This window comes from Cyprinodon tularosa, unplaced genomic scaffold (genome assembly GCF_016077235.1).
Source record: "Cyprinodon tularosa strain WSP-4 unplaced genomic scaffold, ASM1607723v1 ctg406, whole genome shotgun sequence".
Classification (NCBI taxonomy): domain Eukaryota; kingdom Metazoa; phylum Chordata; class Actinopteri; order Cyprinodontiformes; family Cyprinodontidae; genus Cyprinodon; species Cyprinodon tularosa.
In genome coordinates this window covers 14713-34300 of record NW_024039126.1, presented here as the reverse complement: position 1 = coordinate 34300, position 19588 = coordinate 14713, and the positions used below count along the sequence as shown (strand labels likewise).

General features: G+C 47.0%; 1 protein-coding gene across 4 annotated transcripts; it reads left to right on the top strand.

Moving 5' to 3' along the window:
• The first annotated feature begins 841 nt into the window (after positions 1-841).
• On the top strand, positions 842-17680 carry znf318 (zinc finger protein 318). 4 transcript variants are annotated; one of them, XM_038298324.1, is made up of 13 exons: positions 842-1249; positions 1597-1685; positions 6381-6957; positions 7106-8309; positions 8396-8493; positions 8603-8702; positions 8931-9244; positions 11768-11953; positions 12050-12143; positions 12517-12635; positions 13157-15782; positions 16077-16162; positions 16223-17680. In XM_038298324.1, exons 1-13 carry the CDS (start codon positions 1025-1027, stop codon positions 17192-17194), a joined length of 6690 nt encoding a protein of 2229 aa, XP_038154252.1. In that variant the 5' UTR covers positions 842-1024; the 3' UTR covers positions 17195-17680. The 4 variants fall into 4 exon arrangements, with proteins under 4 accessions (XP_038154252.1, XP_038154250.1, XP_038154251.1 ...); XM_038298322.1 differs by having other exon boundaries at positions 8931-9238; positions 13157-16162; XM_038298323.1 differs by having other exon boundaries at positions 13157-16120; positions 16199-17680.
• Positions 17681-19588: the final 1908 nt, after the last annotated feature.

Sequence of the window (19588 nt, the reverse complement as noted above, 5' to 3'; positions counted from 1 at the left end):
AAAAAATCCCTTTATTGTCCCACAATGGGGACTATTTGATACAAAGATCCAAATGGAGTCGTTTGTGTGTTTGGTTATTAGACTCTGTGGTCGGAAAAAAGTATTCAACTATTCGCTCCAGTTAAATGAACAGAAATCAATGCATTTCACTCACTCAGCACTTTCAACATTTCATCATACGGCCGATTTTGCACGGTTATCAGCCCTGTTCTGATCTCGGCAGCGTTCATTCCCCTTTACTAACAATAATGGAAAGTAGTCAGAGTCAAAACAAAGCTTTGGTTAAACAGCAACATGTTATGAATAAACCTGAGAAAGAATCAGGTTTGTTAAGGGAAGAAGTACATCTTGTCTGCAAAAACCCTCACAGAGGCATCATGTGGCCTTGCAGGTGAAACAGACTGAGTGAAAACTTTTTTCAGAGAGTAAACAGTATACATCAATTTACGAAATAAGAGAAATCTAAATTATCCGACAGCCAAAGAGAAAGAGAAGAGACAAAGTGTGAGTAACATTAATGGAACCATGTAACAGCCATCCTAAATCACCTTCACCGGCTCCATAAAGCAGGATGACTGAGAATCTTTATCTGCAAAATCTATACATTTGATTTTATACATCAAGACTCATAATAATTGTTAAACTATTTGTTTTTAATCTACATGGAGCACAAATTGTCCAGTTGTTCCTAACAAAGACAGAAGAATTACTAGAAAACACGAAAGTATAATAGTTTTATTAAACCTCCTCCATGCTGAGGGCCCGATCAGGTACCACAGGCTCTGGCTGCAGTACCAAGTACCTCCACAGGATGGCGACAGTTAGACTTTAGGTCGCATGTTACCTTCCTGAGACTAAGAAGAAGAGCATGTTCAGTGTGTTGTTCTCTGAACTGAACTCGGCGGTGTTTAGTGTCATCATATTCAGGTATTTTGTCGGTGTTTTTCTCTCTAACCGGAGCGGAAGCAGCAGTAGCCTCGAGTGAACTGGCGGACCGACCCGCAGCGCGTCTCTGCGGGACAACATGTACCGCGGACGGCCCGAGTTTAGAGACTACCCGCCTCCCCATAGGCCTCATCCGTCAGCGGGCTACCGGGATGAGCGGCCCAGACCAAGACCTCCGTACCACCAGGACTACCCGGACTACCGGGACCACGCAGCCCAGGACCCCTACCGCCGCAGGTACTCCTCCCCCGGCTCCGGAGGCCACCGCGGCGGGGATTTCTGGAGCGGAGCTTCGCCTCTTGAGGTGAGTCAGGCTGGGTCCAAATGAAGCCGAATGACCCAGAAACCTTGAACCATCCATCCAGGAAAGAGTCCAGCTCCATACTGGTCCAGAACCCGGAACACTGAACAATGTTTGGTTCTGCGGGTTTCTGATCCAGTTCTCAGCTTTCAGCCTGAGCTGCAGACCAGACTCCATTCAAAGATGGACAGATTTAACCCTGGAGCTGCTGGTCTGTCGCCCTGCTGCAAAGAGTGGGTCATTTCTAGACAGGATGGTTCTAGATCACTGTTCCAGAAAACACACCATGGAACAGGAAGTCTAGATGGACCCAGAGGTTCGGTTTATTAATGATTTGGTGTCTCCTGCAGAGATCTCCGTCCCACCGAAGACCGACCCACATGGACCACAATGAGCTGGTTCACCATGGCTCTGTCCCCGCTCCGCTCCACCATGAAAGGTAACCAGAGACACACCGCAGAACGAGTCAGAGGTTCTGCAATCAGAGGTTCTGCAATCAGAGGTTCTGCAATCAGAGGTTCTGCAATCAGAGGTTCTGGAGTCAGAGGTTCTGCATTCAGAGGTTCTGGAGTCAGAGGTTCTGGAGTCAGAGGTTCTGCAGTCAGAGGTTCTGCAGTCAGAGGTTCTGGAGTCAGAGGTTCTGCAATCAGAGGTTCTGGAGTCAGAGGTTCTGCAGTCAGAGGTTCTGCAGTCAGAGGTTCTGCAGTCAGAGGTTCTGCATTCAGAGGTTCTGCATTCAGAGGTTCTGGAGTCAGAGGTTCTGGAGTCAGAGGTTCTGCAGTCAGAGGTTCTGGAGTCAGAGGTTCTGGAGTCAGAGGTTCTGGAGTCAGAGGTTCTGCAGTCAGAGGTTCTGCATTCAGAGGTTCTGGAGTCAGAGGTTCTGCATTCAGAGGTTCTGGAGTCAGAGGTTCTGCATTCAGAGGTTCTGGAGTCAGAGGTTCTGCAATCAGAGGTTCTGCATTCAGAGGTTCTGGAGTCAGAGGTTCTGCATTCAGAGGTTCTGCATTCAGAGGTTCTGGAATCAGAGGTTCTGCAATCAGAGGTTCTGCAATCAGAGGTTCTGCAATCAGAGGTTCTGCATTCAGAGGTTCTGCATTCAGAGGTTCTGGAGTCAGAGGTTCTGCAGTCAGAGGTTCTGCATTCAGAGGTTCTGCATTCAGAGGTTCTGGAGTCAGAGGTTCTGCAATCAGAGGTTCTGCAGTCAGAGGTTCTGGAGTCAGAGGTTCTGCATTCAGAGGTTCTGGAGTCAGAGGTTCTGGAGTCAGAGGTTCTGCAGTCAGAGGTTCTGCATTCAGAGGTTCTGGAGTCAGAGGTTCTGGAGTCAGAGGTTCTGCAATCAGATGTTCTGCAGTCAGAGGTTCTGCAGTCAGAGGTTCTGGAGTCAGAGGTTCTGCATTCAGAGGTTCTGGAGTCAGAGGTTCTGGAGTCAGAGGTTCTGCAGTCAGAGGTTCTGCATTCAGAGGTTCTGGAGTCAGAGGTTCTGCAGTCAGAGGTTCTGCATTCAGAGGTTCTGGAGTCAGAGGTTCTGCATTCAGAGGTTCTGGAGTCAGAGGTTCTGCATTCAGAGGTTCTGGAGTCAGAGGTTCTGCAATCAGAGGTTCTGCATTCAGAGGTTCTGGAGTCAGAGGTTCTGCATTCAGAGGTTCTGCATTCAGAGGTTCTGGAATCAGAGGTTCTGCATTCAGAGGTTCTGCATTCAGAGGTTCTGGAGTCAGAGGTTCTGCAATCAGAGGTTCTGCATTCAGAGGTTCTGCAATCAGAGGTTCTGCAATCAGAGGTTCTGCAATCAGAGGTTCTGCATTCAGAGGTTCTGCAATCAGAGGTTCTGGAGTCAGAGGTTCTGCAATCAGAGGTTCTGCATTCAGAGGTTCTGGAGTCAGAGGTTCTGCATTCAGAGGTTCTGCATTCAGAGGTTCTGCATTCAGAGGTTCTGCATTCAGAGGTTCTGGAGTCAGAGGTTCTGCATTCAGAGGTTCTGCAATAAGAGGTTCTGCAATCAGAGGTTCTGGAGTCAGAGGTTCTCCAATCAGAGGTTCTGCATTCAGAGGTTCTGCAATCAGAGGTTCTGGAGTCAGAGGTTCTGCAATCAGAGGTTCTGCATTCAGAGGTTCTGCATTCAGAGGTTCTGCAATCAGAGGTTCTGCAATCAGAGGTTCTGCAATCAGAGGTTCTGCAATCAGAGGTTCTGGAGTCAGAGGTTCTCCAATCAGAGGTTCTCCAATCAGAGGTTCTGCATTCAGAGGTTCTGCAATCAGGTTCTGCAATCAGAGGTTCTGCATTCAGAGGTTCTGCAATCAGAGGTTCTGCAATCAAAGGTTCTGCAATCAGAGGTTCTGGAGTCAGAGGTTCTTCATTCAGGGTTTCTGGAGTCAGAGGTTCTGCATTCAGAGGTTCTGCATTCAGAGGTTCTGGAGTCAGAGGTTCTGGAGTCAGAGGTTCTGCAGTCAGAGGTTCTGGAGTCAGAGGTTCTGCAGTCAGAGGTTCTGCAGTCAGAGGTTCTGCAATCAGAGGTTCTGCAATCAGAGGTTCTGCAATCAGAGGTTCTACATTCAGAGGTTCTGGAGTCAGAGGTTCTGCAATCAGAGGTTCTGGAGTCAGAGGTTCTGCATTCAGAGGTTCTGGAGTCAGAGGTTCTGCATTCAGAGGTTCTGGAGTCAGAGGTTCTGCATTCAGAGGTTCTGGAGTCAGAGGTTCTGCAATCAGAGGTTCTGCATTCAGAGGTTCTGGAGTCAGAGGTTCTGCAATCAGAGGTTCTGCATTCAGAGGTTCTGGAGTCAGAGGTTCTGCATTCAGAGGTTCTGGAATCAGAGGTTCTGCATTCAGAGGTTCTGCATTCAGAGGTTCTGGAGTCAGAGGTTCTGCATTCAGAGGTTCTGCAATCAGAGGTTCTGCATTCAGAGGTTCTGCATTCAGAGGTTCTGGAGTCAGAGGTTCTCCAATCAGAGGTTCTTCATTCAGAGGTTTTGCAATCAGAGGTTCTGGAGTCAGAGGTTCTGGAGTCAGAGGTTCTGCATTCAGAGGTTCTGGAGTCAGAGGTTCTGCATTCAGAGGTTCTGCAATCAGAGGTTCTGCAATCAGAGGTTCTGCAATCAGAGGTTCTGGAGTCAGAGGTTCTCCAATCAGAGGTTCTCCAATCAGAGGTTCTGCATTCAGAGGTTCTGCAATCAGAGGTTCTGCAATCAGAGTTTCTGCATTCAGAGGTTCTGCAATCAGAGGTTCTGCAATCAGAGGTTCTGCATTCAGAGGTTCTGGAGTCAGAGGTTCTGCAATCAGAGGTTCTGCATTCAGAGGTTCTGGAGTCAGAGGTTCTGCAATCAAAGGTTCTGCAATCAGAGGTTCTGCATTCAGAGGTTCTGCATTCAGAGGTTCTGCATTCAGAGGTTCTGCATTCAGAGGTTCTGCATTCAGAGGTTCTGCAGTCAGAGGTTCTGCAATCAGTGGTTCTGGAGTCAGAGGTTCTGCATTCAGAAGTTCTGCAGTCAGAGGTTCTGCAATCAAAGGTTCTGGAGTCAGAGGTTCTGCAATCAGTGGTTCTGGAGTCAGAGGTTCTGCATTCAGAGGTTCTGCATTCAGAAGTTCTGCAGTCAGAGGTTCTGCAATCAGAGGTTCTGGAGTCAGAGGTTCTGCATTCAGAGGTTCTGGAGTCAGAGGTTCTGGAGTCAGAGGTTCTGGAGTCAGAGGTTCTGGAGTCAGAGGTTCTGCAATCAGAGGTTCTGGAGTCAGAGGTTCTGCATTCAGAGGTTCTTCATTCAGGGTTTCTGGAGTCAGAGGTTCTGCATTCAGAGGTTCTGGAGTCAGAGGTTCTGGAGTCAGAGGTTCTGCAATCAGTGGTTCTGGAGTCAGAGGTTCTGCAATCAAAGGTTCTGCAATCAGAGGTTGTGGAGTCAGAGGTTCTGCATTCAGAGGTTCTGCATTCAGAGGTTCTGCATTCAGAGGTTCTGGAGTCAGAGGTTCTGGAGTCAGAGGTTCTGCAATCAGTGGTTCTGGAGTCAGAGGTTCTGCATTCAGAAGTTCTGCAGTCAGAGGTTCTGCAATCAAAGGTTCTGCAATCAGAGGTTCTGGAGTCAGAGGTTCTGCATTCAGAGGTTCTGCAATCAGAGGTTCTGCATTCAGAGGTTCTGCATTCAGAGGTTCTGCATTCAGAGGTTCTGCATTCAGAGGTTCTGCATTCAGAGGTTCTGGAGTCAGAGGTTCTGCATTCAGAGGTTCTGCGTTCAGAGGTTCTGGAGTCATAGGTTCTGTGTTTAAGTGACAGAAGTTTGAAAAAGATCGATTCTCTTGGTGTTTAAAAAACAACACAAACAAGCTTTAAAGGACCTTGTTTATTTTTTTATATATTTTACAATTTTGTAAAAAAAAACAGCTGCTGATTAAACTGGATGTTACAACCTGACATGATTATATGAGCTGTTTTTAGTGAGAAATCCATCAGATGCGCCTCCCAACACAAGGGACACAGAATTTTATAGAACACCGGGACAAAGAACGTCTGGAAGTCAAGTAATCCTGAAGGTTATTAGAAAGTGGTCAGAGAGGACAGGGTTGTGAGGAAATACTGTTATTTCTTCACATTCTATGCCATATGTCAGCACAAGATCCAGAGTATGAAGATGAGAATGTGTGGGACTATTCACATTTTGAACAGAGCCAATAGCGTCTAAGATAGCATTAAAGGCTGCTCTGAAGCTATTGCCTTCAATGTCAGCATGGATGTTAAAATCGGACCAGGCTTTCCCCAAAAAGTTACATCATGCTTGAGCAGCATTCAAAGAAATACTGCGATATCCTCAAAATCGGTTGTCCGTATGATGGTATGAGCTTTAGATACTGCAAAACTGAATGGGTATTTAAAAATAGTTCACAAGAACTTGCCTCTGTTTCTCCAAAGAGATGTTATGGGTGGTAATTCTCCATAGAACATTAACCATACAATAATCATAGTCCCTGGTCTATAGTAATCCTTCATTTCAAGTCCTGTAAAAGTAATTAATACCAGAGCTGTTACATTTACAGAATCATTAATGAAGTAGAATAAATAAAAAGGAACATATCTCATTTTGTACTGGATTTAGAGGCTCCTCCCCATCTAGGCATCGAGTCCCAGTGCTTTAACTCAACTTCTGTTTCCCTTCAGAGATTACTCGCCTCGTCTCGAATATAAGCGCAGTAGCAGCAGGGGCCGAAGTCCAGGACGGAGCAAAAGCCGTCACCGTGGTCAGAGTCGTAGTCCAGATCAGCGCCGTGGGAGGAGCAAGAGCCGAACCCGAGGCAAGAGCCGCAGTCCTGACCGAAGTCGGGCCAAGAGCCGTGGGAGGAGCAAGAGCCGAACCCGAGGCAAGAGCCGCAGTCCCGACCGAAGTCGGGCCAAGAGCCGTGGGAGGAGCAAGAGCCGAACCCGAGGCAAGAGCCGCAGTCCCGACCGAAGTCGGGCCAAGAGCCGTGGGAGGAGCAAGAGCCGACCCCGCAGCAAGTCTAGATCCAGGTCCAGATCAAAATCCCGGAAGAGCAGAGGAAGGAGTCGCAGTCGGCAATATCGCAGCAGTTCGAGTTCCAGTAGCTCAAGCATAGAGAAGACGGATGGAAAAGGTGATGGATTCTTTAAAGAGCTGGAGATGGCACGGCGCAAGAGAGAGGTGGAGGAGCTTTTGGGTCAGCCGACCAAATCCATCCTAAAGAAACACAACAGTTATGAAGCCTCCCCGTCTGTTCGGGTAAGTTGGGCCTGGTACAGGCTAAACCACTAGGGCACCATTTCATCAGAGACTTCAGGGCAGAAGTTTCCAGAATAAACAAAGATTCAGCTACACTTCCTGCTGTAGATGTGTTGGTGATGTATGAAATGGTTTTTCTGTGCCACAGAGCACCGACTCTCCCGGGGATCTGGACCGCACCATGTCCCACGTGGCTGACCAGCTGCTGCAGGCTGTTAAAATGAACGACCCGCTTGCTGTGGCTGCTGTGCTCTCAGAACTGCGGTCTGACCCGGAGATGTCGCAGCGGGCAAACCTCAACAATGAGATCAAAGAAATCCTGAACCTGCTGGGCGTGGCCGAGCCGTTGGGTGACGTTTCAGAGAAAGCTCTAGATGATATCGATGATGAAGAGAAGTTCTTGTACGGAGAATTGGAGGAGCCCAAAATCTTAGAGGCACCAGAACCAGCTCGACACAGCAGTCTTGACCTGTATGGCGACGTGACGGAGGACTCCCTGTACTCCGATCCCCCCTCACAGAGCGCCGTCAGTCAGGTGCACAGCTGCCCTCCAAGCATTTCACCTCATCCTCAGGCCACTCCCACTGCAAGCGAGATTAACAGATACGTAAATCAACCTAGCATAAGCGCTGACCAGAACGTCACGGTTCAGGTGTCGAACCCCTCCTACCCACCAGGAATGGAACCGTTGGACGAGAGTGAGCGCCAGGCTTTGGAGGAGTACGAGAAGATCCAGGACCTGCTGAAAACCATCGGGCTGGACCTGGGTGTGAACGAGATCACCAAGATGGCTGCCAGGACCAAGGAGCGCCTTCATGGGAAAAAGCAGCCTCTGAAGACGCCCACACGGCGACGACGTCACTCTTCCAGCAGTTCCAACCGCAGCGGCCGTAGCCGAAGCCGGAGGCATAGCCAGAGTGAGAGTTCAAGTAGCAGCAGCAGAAGTCGCAGTCGTGGGCGAGGCACCAAACGGGGGGCCAGCTGGAGCAGTGAGGATCATGAGCCCAAGAAAAGCATGGCTCCTAAAACTGCCAACGATTGGGAGGTCAAAGAGGCAAAGAGCGAGTGGAGCACCCCCATGATCCCGCCGACATCTGACCCCGCCCCCATCCCAACTCATACGGGCATGCCCATCCCTACCTACCCTCCCCCACCTCTCTCTGGCATGATGCCCCCTAATTTCCCCCCTCCAGGGTACAGCCAGTATGGAAACTATTTGCCCTACATGCATCAGCAGTGGCCCCCCATGTACCCGCCCCCTAACATGGCCCAACCTCCTCAGACCACCACCGATGAACACCCACCACCTCTAACGTACAACAGCAAACCGAGCCCTGCGGTGGAGTCCAAAGGTGAGAGACCTGCCATAGGTCCGAGTGTTTGCTTTGAGCTGCAGGGAACCGGGTTCCAGTCTATCAACTGTGTGTTTGGTCCCCAGGAGCTGTGAGAGCCGCTTGTCAGGAAGAGCAGCAGCTGCAGCGGGGTCAGGACCAGAACATTTCCGACGAGCAGAACAAGGAGACTGAGAAACTAAAGGTGACTTTGCTGCTCCACACTCATGCATCACTTCCTGAGAGGACTTCTGCTCACCTGATCCTTCGGTCACATGGAACTGCTCCTGCTGACTGTGGGCTTTTGTTCACAGGTTCTAGAAGAGCGGGAGAAGCTGAGGGAAGAACGGGAGGTCCGAATGACGAAGAAAGAGTACCTGATAAAGGAGCTGGAGCGACTCAGGAAGCAGCAGGGTGAGTCTGAGTATTCTGCCTGGTTCTGAAGTCCAAACAGAGTCACCGGCCATGCGTCAAACTGTGTAACCAAAGATTTAGAGCGGGGTCAATATAAGGTCAGCTGAGTCCAGCTGAAGGAATTGTTACTACACTGTTCCCACAGGTGATGTTGGGGATTACATCCCAGTTCACAGTCGGAGCTCCATCTGGACTCTGAAATGTTTTCAATATGTCTCCCATTTTCAGGTGAGCTGCTGAGGAAGAAGCGCCGTGAGAAAGACGGCCATAAGGACCCGCTCCTGCAGGAGATAACCCGCCTACAGGAGGAGGTGATGGCCAAGATATCCAATCTCCGCAAAGAGCACGAGGCTGCTGAGAGGAAACGCAGCGAGATTGAGAAGATCGCGCTCATCCTTGGCTTGAGCCCTTCAGACCGGCCCATCAGGACCAACAAGCAGCCCAGAAACCAAAGGCAGGAGGCGGTGCCTCCCCAAATGGAAAGACTGGAGCGAGAGAGGAGCCGGGAGGAGCAGCCGGCTGCAAGCAGCTCTGTGGTAAAGGTATAACTCTTTACAGCGTGGATTAATGGTCAGAGAGCATAGCTAGGGCCCGCTAATAAGGTTCTGTTAGAACGTTCCGTCTCATTTAGCCAGCTCCTTTAGTGTTAGCATCATCTAAGGTTAAAGGTCAAATCAGACTGTTAGAAACACAGTGTTATTTTATACTTTATTAACAAGCTCTTAAGTCTTAACCCGTTTTTTACCGGAAAGAAGCTCACAATTTTCACAAGTGCTCAAAACATACAGTTTGGGGGGTCAGGCTGGTGTTCACTTTTTAACCGACAAACTTTCAGCTCATATTATTTAATATGCGCGCACATGGAAACCCGGCTTTTAGCTAGGAATATTCCACAGGGTGTTCACCTTGATGTATCACGCCTTCAGGCTTTGCGCTGAGTTGAGGGTTTCAGGGGATCCTCAAAGATTCAAAGGTGGAATGCAGCTAACGGTCTGTCTTTGTTCCAACACGACTTTAGTCCTGATTATGGGAAGTATGTGAGTTTACTAGAGGTGGACATGAGATCATTTTAGGCGACAATATTATGTTTCATAGGTTAATTCAAACAATCAGAAAGTCTGATGCTTTGTTCAGACCGAACGCCATCAGAGAAGCTCCTGCTGCTTCATCTCTGATCCACATTAAGGTCAGGCGTCCAGTAAAGTGAGTCCAGATGCTTCTGCTGCTCCTGTGTTCAATGTCAGAGTGCATTGAGGCCCTGGCCGCCGCAGACGGGCTAGCGTTAGCCCTGGCCGCCGCAGACGGGCTAGCGTCAGCCCTGGCCGCCGCAGACGGGCTAGCGTTAGCCACTGATGCTGCAAACGGGCTAACGTTAGCCACTTGTTTAAATGTTGAAAACTGGGAACGACCTCAGACTGGGTCATTGCTTCAAGTCTTAGTTTATTACCTAAAGTCTTAACTAGTTGGTGAACTTGCCTCTTAAAGGTATAGTGGAGGATTTTTGAAAAAAAATGCACATGCATAACCCTGTACCCGCTCCTGAGAGGGATCGCTACGTGCAAGAGTGTGCACGAGCCCATTTCTCCTCGTGCACGAGCCCATTTCTCCTCGTGCACACTCTAGTTAAAAGTTGCTGTTTGCATCACTCATACAAGCTAACTTTCCAAAAGGAAGATTAGCAATTTCTCCACTATGTCAGACTCACCACTGGTAAGAGAAAATGGAGACGAGCACGAAGGACGGCCTTACGCAAAAATATCATCAGAATGATTGACAGCTAAGAGGACCACTGATTGAGATGATCCACCTGGAAAAACAACACCCTCCACTGTACCTTTAAGCGGATGTTTTGCACACACCTTAAAGAGCTCCTAACCTGACGGCTTTGAAAAGCTCGTTACAGGAAGTCTTTACCAGCCTGATGTTTATTTTCACCAACTCATTTCCTACGCTATTGTTAGCTTCTCACCCAGTTCCTTCAAAAGCACATTATTGACTTCCTAACTAGTTCTTTTCCTGAGTTTTAACCAGTTTATCACCTGACATGTGAATTTCCTTCATGGTCTAACATTTTAACGAGCTTCTTGTCCAACAGATGTCTTGAATAGTTAATTGTGTGAAGTCGTAACAAACTCATTACTTGATGGTTTAACCTTATGTCCATGATGTCTTAGCTAGCTCCTTACCTCATGCATTTTAAACGGCTCAATACCTGACAATTTTCAGACGTTCGTAGCCTAACGTATTTACTATATTTTGCATGAATCGATTAATAATCTAATAGATTTTTTATGAAATTAAACCAGGTGAAACTAAAACTTTTCCCCTTGAGGAGTTCTGGATAGAGCTTACCGACAGGCAAGAATTGTTTTGATCTTAAATGCAAATTTTCTTATTTATTTATTTTTTTTACAATTTCTATATAATTCCTGCTCTAAGCAGGTCACCCTGTCAGCTAAAAACATATTTTACAGACTCTATAGTCCATCTAATGATTAATCGTTTATTAAATTGGTTGACGATTATCCGATAATTGATTTATCACAATGAATCTGATTAATTGTTTCAGCCCTAAATAAGATGTCTTAAGGGCGATTTGAACCGGTCGTGTTAATTTTGAGATTACTTGTTCATTTTTATCTTAATATGTCTTCACTGCGGGAAGAATTAGGATTTAGTTTATACTTCAGGAACTGCGTTAATTTAGCGAGGATTTGTTTTAATTGCAGGACGACATCGTTTTCTTATTTCACCTTCCTTCTGCGATCTGACGGCTCTATGATTGGCCCGGTGTTTTATCCTATCATTATGGAACTCGCATTGATTTTGCCTCTATTTTAGTCGTTGTTACGTCTCGTTTATCTTCGCTGCCGGACGCCCGTTGATTTTGTCGTCTTTGCGTGATGATGGTGATTCTATTTTTGAGTCTGTTGGTCCGGGGCCCTGCAGGTAAGGAAAGGTAAGTCTGCTGTTTATTACTCTTTTTGAAGCTGGTCCTGTTTCCTGTCCTGACTTTCTCTGTCTCCTCCCACTGTCCTGACTTTCCTCCATCTTTTCTTTCTTAGCCAATTCCAGTGGTTTCGCCAAAGGCCTTCCAGGAAAAGCTGCCCTCCAGCGCTGCTACTCCGGCTCCGCCCCCCGACCCGTTTGAATACTACGATGCTGGAAACCATTGGTGTAAAAGCTGTAACATCACCTCTGGTTCCATGTTTGACTTTTTCACTCACTTGCACGGCAAAGGGCACCGGAAGGTTTGTTTGTTAAGACAGTTTGACGCCAGCTTTCCCAGTTCAGCGCTGCTTATTTGATCCCATGTTTGTTTGATACCATCATTGTCCATCTCACAGACTCTGAATCCGTACGACCGGCCCTGGGCCTCCAGCAACACCAACACCTCTAAGAGCAGCACAGGAGAGGTCAAGCAGACCAAACCGGCCAAAGGTACTGTTACCATGACGTTGCAACAATTACAGCCACCATAGATGCTGATGATGAGGATGTGGTCTCTGAACCACTGAATTTTGTTAGCTATCTTCTACTTCCAGGTGGAACTCAGAGCGGACCTTTGTGTTGGAGAAGAAGCTTCTGCTTACAACTTCTGATGACTTTAACTTTGTTTTTCCATCAGTTAATCCTCAGATAACTGCCCAGCATTTTCTCTATAATCACCTGGAAGAAAATATATTCTCTCTGACTCTCTCTTCTTCTGACAGGTTCTGATTAGCCTGGAGATGTCTGCCAGGTAAACAGGTTTGGCAGCTTTTTAGTCACCTTCCAGGGGTTTAAACCATGCCACATTTGTGTTTGTCTGCAGGTTCAGAGTTCCTGGTTCCGGTCAGAGGGTTCTTCTGCATGCTGTGTAAGGAGTTTTGTGGAGACGCCATCTGTGCAGAGCAGCATGTGATCACATACAGTCATAATGAGAAATACAAGGTATGTGTTAAAATAAGGCCTGATCTGTCCTCTGGTGTTCTGCCTGGATCCTTTGGCACCCAGTAGAACATTTATAGGCTATCAGAACCTTTATCACCTTTTAGAACATTTATCAGCTGTCTAGCCCCTCCCTCAACAATGAAAACTCACGCTTGTTTAATGTCTCATTATTGTTACAAGAACAAGATTTGTCCAGTTAATGTTTTCATCATTGTTATAGTTGACAAAACCAACGCTGGCTAGAGAGCTGCTGTTTAAACCCAGTCTGCAAGGTTACTGTTTAGAAAGTCTGGCCATCACTTTGGATCCTCAAACAGGAAATTTTATCTCACAAGGTTCACACTCAGTGTGGCAGCACTGCCCCAATGGATAAGTCTTATGTAGAGAAAGCATTTCGCCAGTGTGGAAAGAGATGTTTCCTTTCCTCTTACCTTCAACTGATTGCTTAAATAATTAAAACACATTCTTGTAAGACCCTAAATTCATGTGGATTTTTGTGTTTTTGTTGTTTCCTTCGCCAGGAACAAATGATGGAGAATCCCCTGTATGAACAGAGGAGGAACCTGGACAGACAGGCGGGCCTGGGTCTGGAGGCGGCTGGAAAGAAACGCAAACATGATGTTGATGATAGAGGCAGCAAAGACGGAGAGGAAAATACTAAAACCAAAAAGGATAAAAAGGACAAAAAGAATGAAGGAGAGGCTGCTGAAAAGTGTGATGTAAAGATTAAAGTGAAAAAAGAGGAAGGGGAGCATAGTGAAAAGCCGAGCAAAAAGAGCCTGGAGGAAGACAAGCCTTTTTCTAGCAAAAAAGATGAGAATGAAAGCTATAAATATAGCAAAAAGGATGAGAAGTACCGCCACAGCCGCGAGGTGGAGGACAGAAACAGCCGGTACAGAAGCGGCGGTCGAGATGAAGAGTATCGCTATCATTATTGCAGGGAGGATGAAAAACGATACGACGATCGTACTAATTCCGGCACTAAAGACGTTGGGGACAAATTCAAGCATGATAAATTTTCTGATACCAGATCTAAATATGACCGAGAGCGAGATGAAGGAAAGTCTAAAGCTGAAAGGGAATCTGCCAAATCCCTCGGGAAACCAAATGTCAGAAAGTCTGAACCACAATCAAAACCCCATGAGCTGCCCAAAATCTTCTGTGGACCCAGTCCTGCCATGAGGGCAAAGCTCCGCAAGCAGGCTTTGGAAGCAGGCAAAGTTCAGCCCGCCACAGGCCCTTCAATTGGGAAGTTCACATGGACGAAGAAAGAGAGCCAGCTTGCGAAGGAAGCTCGGCAAGTTGCAGCAGAGTTCATCAAGGATGAGGAAATGGCTGCAAAGGAGCAGCAAGGTGAAGATGAAGATTCTCTATCAAAGTCGATAGCTATTGCAAAAGAGATTGCTGAGAAGCTGGCAGGTGAGCCACTAAAGCACCCACCTTTCTACCAGCCTGGTCAAGGACAAATCCGGCCAAACCTTCGTGCACCTGTTGCACAGCAAAGGAAAGCTGCCTTGGCAGGAAAACCTGCGTCACTTAATACATTCCTAAACATGAGACCCCAGGGCTCAGATGGAAGTTCTCCAGGGTCTATTCCTAGGGCCCCATTAGGGCCACCAAATACACAGATGGTCCAAAGCATACCTGGACCTCCTGTCAACATATCCGGACCATGTGACCCAATACCTACACCAGTAGTGACAAAACCAGAGCCATTTGGCCCTAAACTCCCTCCTTCAGTGTCAAAACCGGAACCATGTCAAGATACTTCAGCAGGTTCTAAATCTGATTTAGCTGACCCAAGACCTGCACCTTCTAAAGCTAAACAAGTATTTCTCAAACCTTCTCCGCTACAGTCGCCACCTACTCCAGTTCCGAGTAAACCTTCAACAATTTTTCCTTTCCCATTAAGAAAAGAATCATCAGAAACTAAAGCTCTTCCATCAGAAGTTAAAGCTTCAGTTTCTCAGGCTCCTAAACTACCACTCACTTCACCAAAAGCCGCACCTTCACAACCACCAATGATGATCGTGTCTGACGTGGCAGCTCCTGGTGTCCCAGAAAGTGAACAGACTTGCAATGTGTTTGTCAAGCCGCCTCCTTTCAAGAAGCTGCCAGAGGTATCTCGGAAGTCAGAAAAATTCAAGAACAACCTTGCTGCTGCCAGGGCAGAGGACTTAATTGATATGTTTTATCGTAGCATTGGTGAGCCAGGCCCTTCCTCTTTTTCCAAGTCAGAAACTGACATCAAAGCTGGTAGAAGCTCTTCTTCAGCCCCTCAAAATAAGAACCAACAACAGCCACAAGATAAGCCCCCGCCTCAGATTGAATCACCAAATAAAGCCCAAACTCAGTCCCAAAACCAGCCACAGCTCCAAGGGCAGCTTGGATCGAAAATACAGACAGAACAAATTCCATGCGATAAAACTGAAGCTCAATCCCAAACCCAACTGCAATCCCAAGGTAAAACCCAACCCTTGACCCCATTGCAACCAAAAATTCAACCGCAGACACACTCGCTACCCCAAGATACTCCCGAATCTCAACCCACAAAGCAACAACTTCAGACTGATAATAAACCACAAATTCAGCTGCAAGCCCAAGATAAATCAGAACTCAAACCCCAGGATAAAACTCAATCACAAACCCAGTTGCAAATCCAAGGGACAGAACTGCAACCCCAAGATAAGCCTGAATTCCAAACCCAGGGGCAACTACAAAAGCTGAATAAACCAGACTCTCACATCCCCACACAGCTACAACCCCAAGATAAACCTGACTCCCAAAGCCAGAAACAACAACAAACACCGGAAAAACCAGACTCTGACATCCCCACACAGCTACAACCCCAAGATAAACCCGATTCCCAAAGCCAGAAACAACAACAAACACCGGAAAAACCAGACTCTGACATCCCCACACAGCTACAACCCCAAGTTAAACCCGACTCCCAAAGCCAGAAACAACAACAAACACCGGAAAAACCAGCCTCTGACATCCCCACACAGCTACAACCCCAAGATAAACCCGACTCCCAAAGCCAGAAACAACAACAAACACCGGAAAAACCAGACTCTGACATCCCCACACAGCTACAACCCCAAAATAAACCCGACTCCCAAAGCCAGAAAGAAACACAAACCCTGGATAAACCCGACTCCCAATCCCAGAAACGACAACAAACCCTGGAAAAACCAGACTCTGACATCCCCACACAGCTACAACCCCAAGATAAACCCGACTCCCAAAGCCAGAAAGAACAACAAACACCGGGAAAACCAGACTCTGACATCCCCACACAGCTAAAACCCCAAAATAAACCCGACTCCCAAAGCCAGAAAAAAATACAAACCCTGGATAAACCCGACTCCCAATCCCAGAAACGACAACAAACCCTGGAAAAACCAGACTCTGACATCCCCACACAGCTACAACCCCAAGATAAACCCGACTCCCAAACCCAGAAAAAAACACAAACCCTGGATAAACCAGAATCTGACATCCCCACAGAGCTACAACACCAGGATAAACCCGACTCCCAAAGCCAGAAACAACAACAAACAAAACCCGACTCCCAAACCCAGAAAAAACCCGACTCCCAAAGCCAGAAACAACAACAAACCCTGGAAAAACCAGACTCTCACATCCCCACACAGCTACAACCCCAAGATAAACCCAATTCCCAACCCCTGAAACTGCTACAAGCTAAGGATAAAACTAAAGTCCAGCAGCAGCCACACCAGGAAAATCCCCAAATTGCAAATGAACCCTCAGATAAACATCTGGACCAATCAACACATCAAACAGAGCTCCAACAGCAGTCTCGATCTGTCCCTGACGCTCAACCTATATTTACAATCCCACCACAGACCGAGTCCCATCAAAGCTTACAAAGCCCACCAAACCAAACTGATGCTGACATTCAGATCACATCCGTTTGGTCTCTTCAATCTCCCTCAGTTCTATCACCCAAGGCTGATTGTCCTGATGCATCCTTTCCCATGTTTCAATTCGAGCAGACTACCGAGGTATTGTCTCAAAGAGAGTCCACTGATTCTGGGCCTGAATCACTAATCCCCCCACAAACTAGTCCTTCCACAATGGAACCAATTGTTCAAGCCTTGTCCAAACCAACTCCTCATATCAACGAGGCGCCTCAGTCCGAATCCCATGCAGACCTGGATGGAAATTCACATCAAGAGAAGACTCCACAACCCCAGCCTAAACCCAAACCTGGTCCAAGAACCAGAGGCAAGGGAGCACAAATGAAGAAGACCCCTCCTGCCAATGCACCTGTTCGTCAGACTCGCTCCCAAACAAGATACCAGACCCGCCAGCAGCAGCAGCAAAGTGATTCAGAACCCAAACAGGAACCAGCTGCAGTGGACCAAGGCATGTTGGATTTAGACGCTGAAGGTCTGGCATGTTTTGATCCACAGCAGGAGGCCGACACGGTTAAAGAGACTGATCCTACAGAGACACGGGTCACCCCAGAATCGCTGGGTCTCCCTTCAGATATGACGTCCCTTGACTTTGACTACACTTTTAACTTTGAATAAGTGTTAGGGCGGTTTGGAGCGACACAAAGATCTGGGTCTGGTTTATGTACAGGATAAACTGTTGATAAGTTTATTTAGGGGGTACTGAACCCCTGTGCTGTTTTAAAGACCAGAATAATGTAAATAAATTTGCTCACATTGCCTTTCTGAAGGACGGTGGGTTTAAAGGCACGTCATTATTGTCCCCCAAAAAGCCCTCGCTGATACCTGCTACCATTTTGGATCCAACTTGTCTGACTCGTTGGAGATCTAAAAGCTGTAGATCTATTTATGACTCCTGTTTTCCACCAAGAGCAAATGTTTATTTCCTACAGGTCTTTATTCTGCTCGCTGTAGCTTCCTGCTCTGTGGACTTAAATGATTTTCATTGTTGGATCTTTAAACCAAGACCAGCGGCTCCTCTGTTTGTGCTTGTAACATATTTTAGCTGTAATGTTTGTTTCTTTCTGCAGAGTTTTAATAAAGGTTGGCAGAGAATTTTCTGAAGGGTTTCTTGTCTTTTTTGAACCAGTAAAATGGAAATTCTTAAAGCAGCTGAGGCAACAGGATGGTCCATATGTAAAGACCTGAACTGAAGCAGCTCCAGTATCTTGGTGAAAAGGTGGAGAAGAAGAATAAAGTCTTGATATATTCTATGTAGTGAACCCCCAGGGGCTTCCCTATATGTTTTGCTAGGAGATCTCCGATTGAGATCCAGGTTTATCTGGAGGGACTTTGGGAAAAGCCCTTCTAATATCCCCAAGTGAGCCTGGAGAAGGATTTTCCCACTGCGACCATCAGGGGCATGAAGGGCTGATGTTGCTTAAAGCTCGAACATCCTGCACAGACAAAAAGCCGCCCCTCACCGCTTCTGCAGTATTTATACTCTGCAGCTTTCATCAGTCTGGTTGGCTCTGAGTCAAGGGGGGACACAGGCAGCCAGGTGACAACACCACACCACACTACACGAGGAAGAAGAAAACAGCCATTTACAAGTTTGTCAAAGCCTCTTCATGCAGTTTGGGAGAGACAGTCATTTCTTTTCTGGACTTTTTCCACAGCTAATTCATAGGATATCTTTAGACGTTTACATCCTGAAACCTTTACAGCTGGAGCTGCTTCTGGCTCGCAACGTTTTCCATACAAATCTGCCCGGAGGGGCATGGAAGCCCAAAAGGACGTAATTTGGCCGCCAAGATGTGTAAAACCAAGCTTTGGAAGATGGATGGCTGTAGAAGTAGGTGTGTTCAGTTTGCTGCTGGATTGATAAGAGCAGGTCTGTGGTGCGGTGGATGGTTCAACACCAAACGCTGACTGATTACATAGAGCACTTTTATGCTCTTATTAAACAGCCTTTTCAAGTTTCAGAAGCTGTCCACCTGTTGCTCTGCCTGCTGAAGTTCTCTGATAATCTAGATCTAGGCCGAACCACAAGCTACAATTGAATCACAGCATCTCTTTCATGTTGACTTTGAAGTCCAAGGCTGTTGAAATGATTGATCGTTTCATTTTCTGACCTCTGGGTTAATTTTAATTCATTTAAATTTGTGTGACACTGGCATCGGATGCTGGAGTTTGCCCTGCAACGGTGGGGTTTTCTGTTCAAGGTGGCTCTGGCTTTCAGAGTTGCGTACGGCAACCTCGCTTCTGACACTGAGACCCAGGGCAGCTGTGGCCACATTGTAGATCGCCACCATCAGTGTGTGTAGGAATGTAATGTAAAGCGTTTTGGTCAAGTCTCCTGACTGGACCAAAAACCCTTTGCCTTTAAGGGCCAAACACGTGATGACCCCTTCTAAATCCCAGATCAAAAAGGTTTCTAGAATTTCCTTCTTTGATCTGAGGAATATTGCAAAAATGAGCAATCTCCTGAGGTGTGGTCATCTAGCAGAGCTGCCCTCTGGTACCTTTATGGACTGGGTTTCTAGGAGCCGCCAAGGACCAGAGGGTGTCTGGTCCTGCTTTTTGCTGATGACGTTTGCTGTGGTTCTGATAGGATGAGGAGCTGAGTCATCAGGGAGAGGATCAGAGTAGAGCTGCTTCTCCTCCAGAGGAGTCAGCTGAGGAGGAGCAGGACACCATAGAGGGACCATGTCTCTCTGCTGGCCTGAAGTGCTTCAGCTTTATGGGGAGACTGAAGTCTGGCTGCTCCTGCCACCTGGTTCTGGATACAGAGGAAGACCACGAGAACACGGTGTGTGTGAATAGATTAGTGATGCTTAACGGATGTTTAACTGAAATATTTTTCTGCTATCATGTTTTCAAAACTATGATTAAAAAAATATATATAGTGATATATATTATGAGATGATTAGTTGCTCATGTTAACTTATGGAGGAATGAATGTAATAAAGTCTAAAACCTTCTTCTTCACTGGCCCTAATTTTAGTGAATAGAGCAAATCATGCTTAAAGA